Consider the following 10000-nt stretch of genomic DNA (forward strand, 5'->3'; position numbering starts at 1 on the left):
TGTGTGTTGTGTGTGTTGTGTGTGTGTGTGTGTGTGTGTGTGTGTTATGGGGTAGGGGTGGGAGGTTGGGTATTATGCTTGCGTGAGAGTGTACTGCGTAGGAAGATACGGGTTGCATACCCACGCATGTGTTTGTGTACGCGCGCGCGCGTGTATGTCTCTATGTGTGTGTGTGTGTGTGTGTGTGTGTGTGTGTGTGTTTCTCTCTCTCTCTTTGTCTCTTCCTCTGTCTGCCTCTCTCTCTCTCTCTCATCGGCATCATCATCAGCATCATCTCTCCACTGCTGCCCGTCCTCCGAGTTGCTTTCAAACGTAAACGCGCCACGCGCACCCAACACCACCACAACCACCACCACCACCACTGTCAGCCTGTCGTCGAGTGTGCCGTGAGCTTGACGCGCGCGCCAGCGTGGTGTGTGTGTTTTTCGCCTCTCTGTCTGTCCGTCTCTCTCTCTCTCTCTCTCTCCAAACTCCCACCCTCACTTCACTTCAGTGCCGTGGACTTGAAGTGAGTAATCTTTTTCAAGACAGTGAGGATTTTGTTTGTTTTTTTTTCTGTTCTGTTTCTTTTCTTTATTCTTTCTTGTTTTCTTCTTCTCGATATTCTGCTTCAGGCTATCTCTGTCGTGTAGAACAAGTCTGCTTGCCTTCTTCAAGGTATTGATTTATTTTCCACGGTAAAACGGTGGGTGATCAGTGCTAGACTGATTTTCGTTTGAAAAGAAAGAAATTGTAGTCGGATGCGGTGGTTTCTGAAGCCGCAGTTGTGTGCGTGTGGGTGTGTGTGTGTGCGCGCGCGCGCGCGAGCGCGAGCGCGCGCGTGTGTGTGCGAGTGCACGTGTGAGTATGTCTCTTTTTTTTTCACTGGTCCATTTCTTCTTGCGGAGATCGAATCTTCTTCTTCTTTCTTACTCGGTAGTAGCAGACGACGGATTTCAAGTTTGGCTAGAGGGGAGGATATCGTCTGCTCGGCGAAAAGTGCAGCAGACGACAAGGCAGACGACAGACAACAACGTGCCTGTGTCAGTGCGTTGGTTGGCTTTTGTGGACACCCAATTTGTGTCGGTGATGAAAGTAGCTGATCCGACTGCATGAGGTGTGTGTCGGTGAGTGAGCGAGTTTGAACAGTTCGTCGTGTCAGGGGTGTCGTGTCGCGTGTGCTGCTGGCTGGACAGTGGAATGACAGGGAAAAGAATGAACGCTTATGTCTAGAAATGTGCGCGCCGAGAAATCGCCTTGTAGGAGGGGAGGCGCCGAAAGCTCTACGACTGCTGAGAGTGTCGGGCGTGGACACAGCGGCATCAATATGGTGGCGAGCTGGCACTGCCGACTGGACAAAAGGTGAGAGGTTATTTTAGTTATTTTATTTCGATTTTTTTTTTTTCAATGAATGAAACATGGATGTAGATTTTGTGGTTGGACCATCGGTAGTTTTTTCCCCCCTCCCCCAGCAAGGCAGTTCTGTCTCTTACCTCACTCTCACACTGGACAGTAAACGTAATTGGTTTAAGTGAACAATGCCAGTTGTATATGAAATTTTGTTACAATATAAATGCAGTGAATTCAACAGGACATCAGAAGGATCTGCTATTATGTCATCTCCTGAGAATGAAAGTGACTCACTACCTAGTTGTTGGTGTTTTTAGTCAGTGAACGCACCTCAGCTGGTGCAAGGATGATTTATCAGCTGGTGTAACATAAAACGTTGTTGACACGGGTATCCGTTTTATCAGCTCGGGTAATATAAGACTTCGACACGGACGGGTAACTGACCAAAGGCGTCGACACGGACGGGTGTGTGTATTATCATAGGGTGGTAGGCCTCTTCTTGACAGGCCAACGAGTGTAGAGTGCGATAGTGATCTGTCAACTGTTTCCCTTCCATAGCAGAATAATGTGAAGGCCGAAATCAACAACAGCTACAATGACAACAAACAGTGTTGTCACTTTCGTTTTCTTTAAGTTAACCTTTGTGTTGTTGTTCTTGTTGCTGTATGTTGTTCTTGTTGCTGTATGTTGTTCTTGTTGCTGTATGTTGTTCTTGTTGCTGTGTTGTTGTTCTCGTTGCTGTGTTGTTGTTCTCGTTGCTGTATGTTGTTCTTGTTGCTGTATGTTGTTCTTGTTGCTGTGTTGTTGTTCTCGTTGCTGTGTTGTTGTTGTTCTCGTTGCTGTATGTTGTTCTTGTTGCTGTATGTTGTTCTTGTTGCTGTGTTGTTGTTCTCGTTGCTGTGTTGTTGTTCTCGTTGCTGTATGTTGTTCTCGTTGCTGTGTTGTTGTTCTCGTTGCTGTATGTTGTTCTTGTTGCTGTGTTGTTGTTCTTGTTGCTGTGTTGTTGTTCTTGTTGCTGTGTTGTTGTTCTTGTTGCTGTGTTGTTGTTCTCGTTGCTGTATGTTGTTCTTGTTGCTGTGTTGTTGTTCTCGTTGCTGTGTTGTTGTTCTCGTTGCTGTATGTTGTTCTCGTTGCTGTGTTGTTGTTCTCGTTGCTGTGTTGTTGTTCTTGTTGCTGTGTTGTTGTTCTTGTTGCTGTGTTGTTGTTCTTGTTGCTGTGTTGTTGTTCTCGTTGCTGTATGTTGTTCTTGTTGCTGTGTTCTCGTTGCTGTATGTTGTTCTTGTTGCTGTGTTGTTCTTGTTGCTGTATGTTGTTCTCGTTGCTGTGTTGTTGTTCTCGTTGCTGTGTTGTTGTTTTTTTCCTTAATTTGCTGCCAAAACGGTAAAATTACGCGTGCGTATACCAGATGTTAATAAGATCGAATGAGAGAGAAATAGCTTAACAGCTTACTTTTTCTGGTATTATATTCTGTCCGACTTTAGTTTCAAAATGATTGTGTGTGTGTGTGTGTGTGTGTGTGTGTGTGTTTACGTGTGCGTGTGTGTCTGTGTGATTCTGTGTGAAATAAAACACAAAACACCCAGTGAGCACAGAAATGTGGACTGTGGTCACTTTGTTATAGAAACTGGGGAGTGGGAGCGTATTTTTAGTTAGCCTGTGGTCATTCTTTTAAGAAGTGTCAGATTCTTCAATTCAAGGGTGTGTGTGTTGAATCATCACTTGACAGAAAATCTAATCACAAAGTTTTCAATAGCAAGATAAGATTCCAAAACTGGACATTGACTTAAATTTTTCTCCATCACACCATGTTCTATTTATTAATAGATGTACCACTGCTTCATTGCCACTGCTTTGTTATTGTCTTTGATTTTTGTTGCATTTAACGTTTTGATTCATGATACAACTTAATTATAAAAACACACAAAACAGCGACGGCAACAGTCGCACAACAAAAGTGCCAACAACAGCACTATGTATTGTACTGTATTATATTTCTCTTTTTATCACAACAGATTTCTCTGTGTGAAATTCGGGCTGCTCTCCCCAGGGAGAGCGCGTCGCTACACTACATTGTCACCCATTTTTTCGTATTTTTCCTGCATGCAGTTTTTATTTGTTTTTCCTATCGAAGTAGATTTTTCTACAGGATTTTGCCAGAAACAACCCTTTTTTGCCGTGGGTTCTTTTACGTGCATTAAGTGCATGCTGCACACGGGACCTCAAATTATCGTCTCATCCGAATGACTAGCGTCCAGACCACCACTCAAGGTCTAGTGGAGGAGGAGAAGATATCGGAGGCTGAGCCGTGATTCGAACCAGCGTGCTCATATTCTCTCGCTTCCTAGGCGGACGCGTTACCTCTAGGCCATCACTCCACTATCAAACAGATACAACGATAACAAGACCACGTAAATCAAGTATTTATATAACGACTGAATATTTCCTGACTACCCAACAGACAGAATAAATTGTTTTGTCTCTGAAGCGATAGTGAAATTGATGGTGTATAACACACAACTTATTCAATCCCACAGTCACAACCAACACGAGTATTTATTCATTTATGTATTCTTTTTTTTCTTGTTTATTTTTGTTTATTGGATAACTAGCAGGTATAACAGATAAAATGAATTGCAAGAAAGACCCCTCTCTGTGTGTCTGTCTCAGTGTCTCTCTTTCTCTCCCTCCCTCTCTCTCTCTCTTTGTCCCCCCCCTCTCTCTCTGAGGCTCTGTTACACACACACACACACACACACACACACACACACACACACACACACACACACACACACATGCTGGCTCACTCACACATTCTGATCAGAGCACGCGCGTGTGTACTACTTTTTTTAAACTTTCCCTCGTTTAATTTGGTTATCCCCTTGCCCCCCATTCCATCTCGTTCATCGATCACCGCTCCACACGATCACCCTTCCTCCACCCACCCCCCACCCAGTTCCCTCTCCTTCTCCAGTGCCCAATTTCTTACACCTCCACCTTTCTCCCTTCTCACTCTCATTCCATCGTCCTCACACGCGCACACGCGCACGCACGCCCCTGCCTTCCAGCACGTCCAATCTTAAAGCGAGCGCTGCAAGCACACGTCTCCGATGTAGTCAATTATTTTGCCTTCCCCGTTTGAACTAATTAACAAAAATAAAAAGTCTTTGCCCACCCCCTTCCCCCTCGTCCACCTCTGCTTCCCTAACGCTATTTGCCAGTTTACCCTACAAGTTTGAACCCCCCAAGAAAAAAATGCTTACCCTTTCTTTGTGTTTGCCACTTTGCATCTCCCATTTGGAACACACACACACACACACACACACACACACGAAAAAACATACAATAAATAAATAAATAAATAAACGAGAAAGAATATATTTTGCTTCGTAATTATGTTTGTGGTGTCAGTTTGAAGTTCAGTGAAATTCTTCGTTCTTTCCTTCCATGATTTTGTTGGGGTTTTTTGGGGGGGTGGGGGTGGGGTCACTCTTATTTGTTGTTGATGGAATTGTGTTGATGAATTTATAATTATGTGCCGTCTTGTGTCCTCTTTCTTTTTTTTTTTCGTAAATCCCCTTTCCCACGCCAAAACGATTCGAAATGAAATCAATCCGTACTTTGTATGTGCGTGTTATATTCGTCATGTGCGTGTTATGATCGTCATGTGTATGTTATGTTCGTCAGTTTTCCCCTTTGCATTGCGTATTGAAGATCTTTTGCTTTCCTGATTGACATTTGTTGTCGCAGTTGACGGATTGTGTGTTGGGGTTGGGGTGGGGTTGAAGAGTGCGGTGGGAGGATGGGGGGTTGGAGGGCGGGCGGGGGGGGGGGGACGGGGGAGGCAGGGTGGTTGTTGTTGTTTTTATCCTGAAACGTGTTCGCCAGTCTTCACCTGATACGCATCTTTTAAATCTCGTCTCAAAACTCACCTTTTCCCTCAGCAATAAGTTCAATTGTGGCAGGTCCACAACTACATGCATGTATATGAATGTGTATTGTGTGTGCGTGTGTCTATGTAAGTTTGTGCCTGCCTATGTGTGCGTATGTGTTAGGGTAGCTGTTAGATACACATGTATGTTAAAATGTATGTATGCAGTGTGCGTGTGTGTGTGTGCGTGCGTGCGTGTGTGTGTGTGTGTGTGTGTGTGGTCACATTTTGGTGTGTGCATGTAACATAGATATAATGTTTTATGTTATCAAAAGCGTTTTTGTAAAGCACCTAGAGCAGATTTCTGGATAGTGTGCTATATAAGTATCCATTATTATTATTATTATTATTATTATTACTCTTTCTTTCTCTTTCTGCAAACAAACGTTGTCTACCCACACACTCAATTTTATGTGGAGCTCTGGACTGAAATCCATTCCTTCATCGTGTCGCTTGCCATTTCCCCCGGTACAGAAACTCTTACGCTCTCTTTACGAATTGCGCGCAGTTTCCGCCTAACGGATTTTTTCCCCACGCCCTCTTTGGTCGTTGCCAGGTTTGTCCTCACAAATGGTCGGAACCGAGCTTTAGTCGGTTGTCTGGATGTTCATTTCGGCTTCTGCTTCGCTGCTGCTTGAATTGGGGGCCTTTTGTTTCCCTCCTCGGTGTTATTTACCGTGGGTCCTTTAAATGTTGGAGGCTGACATTTTTCCTGTACTTTGCTTGATTGGTTGACCTTCTGACACAGCCTGCATTGACAGCGGTGTTGTGTGTACCTCCTCATGCTGAGTGGTGATTTCAGTCTTCTTTTCTTGCACAGTTCCAGCTGAATCTGTTGTTCTGTGAGAATGGGTTGTTGTTTGATGATGATGTTGTTGATAATGATAATGATGATGACGATACTTTTGCTTTGTGTTTATTTTCTTGATTTGAAAAAAGAAAATGTTTATTCATTTATTTATTTATTTATTTGTGTGTCTATTTATTTATTCATTATATATATATTTATTTATTTAATTATTTATTCATTCATTCATTTATTTATTTATTTGATTATCTGTTTATTTAATTTATATATTTGTTTATATATTTATTTATTTATTCTAATGGTTTGTACGGCTCAGTGAAAGAAAAGGGAACTGTCAAGAGATCAGGTCAATCAACAACAACAACAAAAGGACAAGAAGGAAATCTGCGAGCAAAAACCGCGGCAAAACCAGTCTCTTTTGGCTATCGAGTGTTAGAGACAGACCACGCCAAGACCAGTGTACGTATCTGGTGTTGCAAACGTTAGAGACAACGTTTTCCTGTCCCATAGTGTATCTGTGAAACCACGTCAGATCCAATCTATGTGGTGTTGTAAACATTGGAGATAGGCCGTACCGAGTCACCTTAACCGGTTTGTGTGTGTTTGTTTTTGTTTTTTAGTTGTTTGTTTGTTTTTGTTTGTTTTGTTTTTGTTTTTTTGTGACCGATCTTACACGTATTGTCTATCCAGACTGGTCGGCTGAACGGTAAAGAGTGGTCGGCTGAACGGTAAAGAGAGCCATAGTTTGTGTAACTGAAGCATTGATGTACGGTGTGCAAATCGCACGATGCACACACAGTGTGCAGCACAAGCGTCTTGGGACTTATTTTGTCACCAGATCGTCTCAACTGAATTGATACCGAATAATTCAAAAACTTACCCACTGACTTTTACACACGACCAAAGCCGAGCAGAACAGAAAACGGATTGATATCCAAACATCATGTTTTTTTTCACAAAAAAAATAACAAACAACAAACAACCACCACCAAGAACAAACAAACAAACAACAGCAACAACAACAAACAAGCGCTTAATACGAAACAAACAAAAAAAAAATCCAGGGTCATTGCTCATCAGGGGGACCATCCAGTCTTCGCCATTTGTTTTAAGTTTTTCACACTCACTACCTCTTTCGTCTTTTGATAGTGACCATAGATCATACCTTGGGTCAGAATTGTTCATACTGGGTATGTTCGTGTTTCCATAACCCACTGAATGCTCACATTTAGGTATTCTATAATGTGCACATATGACTTTCTGCATGTTTACACTGTAAGGCGATCAAAGCGCGTTAAAACCTGCCCGCACCGGGATCGAACCCACTACCTTCAGAATGAAAGTCCGGCGCTCTGACCACTACTAGCCCTTACTTCAACACGCAGTGCTACAAATTACTACTTTGTAGACTGAGCTTCTGGTGTGTGAATAATAAGCTATGGTAGTGATACGCAGTGCTGTCTGAACGGATCTCCGGTATCGGCAGGCCTTTGGAGTTTGTTTTGATGATATTACGAGCACACCGCGCGGGTGGGCTGAAGGATGGGTGGAAAAGTGGGCGTTTCCTGGCTTCCCGTTTCATGCATGGCTGTACAAGAAACAACGAAAACACGAAAAGAAAGAACGAGTTCGCGCTTTAGTTGAACAGGTAGGGGTGGTGAACTCAGTCTGACTTGGGGACCCGTGGCAGCAGAACGCAAGCTGAACAGTCAGTTGTTTGCCTGTGTTTGTCCCGTCGTTTTGTTTCAGCAGTCTTTCGTCTCAGAAAGACAGTTGAGCCGGAAATTTGTGCCCATCCTGTTTTCTTTCGTTAAAGAGTGTTCTGCGCTTTTTTTCCATGATGGTTTACAGGAACGTTCTAACAACCGATTTGAGTCCTCTTTATCAAAGACTGAAATGGATTTCTGATCGTTCTCTGAAACTCTCTTAAAATTTGAAAATGACCTCCCTCCCCCACCCCCCTACACCTCCTCCCCAGTATGTGTCCACACCCACACAATTCCTTCCTCGTAGTTGGAAATGAAACTTGTCACGTGTATGTTTATGACGCCACGATGGCTCAGAACAGACATATATATATATATACACACATGGAATTAGAACACGTGTCTGCTGTGTTGTGTAACGGTCACCAGCCTTTGATAAATGAAATAAAACCAATAATGATTTATCGCATACTTGACCACCACAGTGTGAGTTGTTGGCTTGTTGTTGCTCTGCTGTTTAGGTGTGTGTATGTGTGTGTACCTGTTCTAGATATGAGGATTTATTCAATTCATGCATACACTTTGCTGAAACGGCTCCTTTTCACACCCACAGCTGGAATCTAATCCGACCACTGACAGAATCATGCTGCGACAGTGGGACAGTGACAAAGCAACAGTTTGTGCAGGTCTCTCAGACTGCGTGACAATTACACGCATGCTGTGTTGCTTGGCGGTGCGTTTTGATAATTGCGATACTGGCAAAATTTCCACCTTGTGTGCACAAACAACCGTTCGTTAATCTGACGTTGCTGGCAGACCTAATTTCGTCCATATATAGAACCCTGTAACTGTTGTCACCGTGTGTAATACTTGTTTTGATTTATTGTCTTCAGGGTATTAATTAAGGCGTTTCTATTCTATTCGTGTGAGAGAAATAATGATTTCAATTTGTTGAAGGTAAAGGCGGGAGGAGAGGTGTGAGGGTGGGGGGGTGGAGGGGGGGGGGGGGGAAGGTGGTGGCAGGAGATCGTCAGAATTGCGAAACGTCTAGCTTCAAACGCTTAAAAATAAAAAAAATTCCAACTGCAAATTATCACGAAAGACAATGTATTCCTGTTTAGAAGCTGACATTTGAATGTATTCCTATTATCTGATTTTCCAACAGCAAATTATCACGAAAGAAAAATGTGTTCATGTTTAGAAGCTGACACTTGAATGTAGGCCTTTCCCCATGTTTGGATGGCTACAGCTTAGGAAATTGTTATTTAATCGTTGGTAATTTATTGCCGTTTATCATTGGCATTTTGTTTTTTTGAAAACAGCAACAACAGCAACAACAACAACAACAAAAATCTGTTTATTGATACTTTATCCTGTTTGTGCTCTCTGTCGCTGTCTTTGTTCCTCTGTTCACGCTCGCTGTTTGTCTTTCTCCCTCCATCCCAGCCTCTTTTTCTGCCCCCCCCCCCCCTCCCCATCCCCACCTCCGCACCCCCATTCTCTAATCTTCTCTGCACTCTCTATATGGTTAAAATCATGTTGTTTTCATTAACAGCATCTGTTGATTTCTTGCCATGTGCTTTTGACTGCCTTCTGCCATTTTCAGTTTTCTGCCTGGCTGTATGACCTTTCTGTCCATGTATTTTGTCCTCATTCACCTCCCAGTAACATACTGTTTGATGTGTTCATTATGTTTAGAATTAATTGCTTTCATTTGCATTGGTGGCATTCGCTTGATATCGTTTAAAGATTATATATTCATTAACCTTTCTGTCGTCTTTATCTTGTTTACTTTGTGAACATCTGTCTTGTTTTCTCCTTCCCTCCCCCCCCACCCCCCACCCCCCTTCATCTGCACCCTCTCTCTTTGTCTTTTTGTCTCTGTCTGTCTGTCTATCTGTCTGTCTTTCTCTTTCTCTTTTTGTCTGTATCCCAAATCAAACATTGATAATAGTGATTTTCTTATTCTGATTGTTTCTAAATAAAACTTGTTAACAGTGCACGAACGTGCACAGATATCTTCATTCTTGGCTTTAAACTGGATTTCAATTTTCAGCTTTCCGCACGAAAATACACATGACAAATATCCGCTCTCTCTTTTTCTGTCTGTCTGTATGTCTCTCTCTCATTCTCTCTGTCACTCACTCACACACATACATGCACACACGCATCAGACACATACACACACGCAGTCACACAAACACATGCGCACACACACGCGCGCGCTCA

The 10000-nt window shown here is 42.9% G+C and overlaps 1 protein-coding gene across 6 annotated transcripts in view; it reads left to right on the forward strand.

Annotated features, from left to right (window-relative positions):
• Window positions 1-475: 475 nt before the first annotated feature.
• Window positions 476-10000, forward strand: part of LOC143302174 (rap guanine nucleotide exchange factor 4-like) — a 213202-nt gene continuing 203677 nt past the window's right edge. The window contains exons 1-2 of one of the 6 annotated variants that reach the window (XM_076616725.1): window positions 476-508; window positions 920-1341. In XM_076616725.1, coding sequence (XP_076472840.1) covers window positions 1205-1341 — 137 coding nt within the window. In that variant the 5' untranslated portion in view covers window positions 476-508; window positions 920-1204. Of the gene's footprint in view, window positions 509-537; window positions 686-919; window positions 1342-10000 lie in introns of those variants that run through there. The other 5 variants (XM_076616750.1, XM_076616717.1, XM_076616757.1 and 2 more) reach the window with 5 other exon arrangements.

Source organism: Babylonia areolata, chromosome 2, assembly GCF_041734735.1.
Source record: "Babylonia areolata isolate BAREFJ2019XMU chromosome 2, ASM4173473v1, whole genome shotgun sequence".
NCBI lineage: Eukaryota > Metazoa > Mollusca > Gastropoda > Neogastropoda > Buccinidae > Babylonia > Babylonia areolata.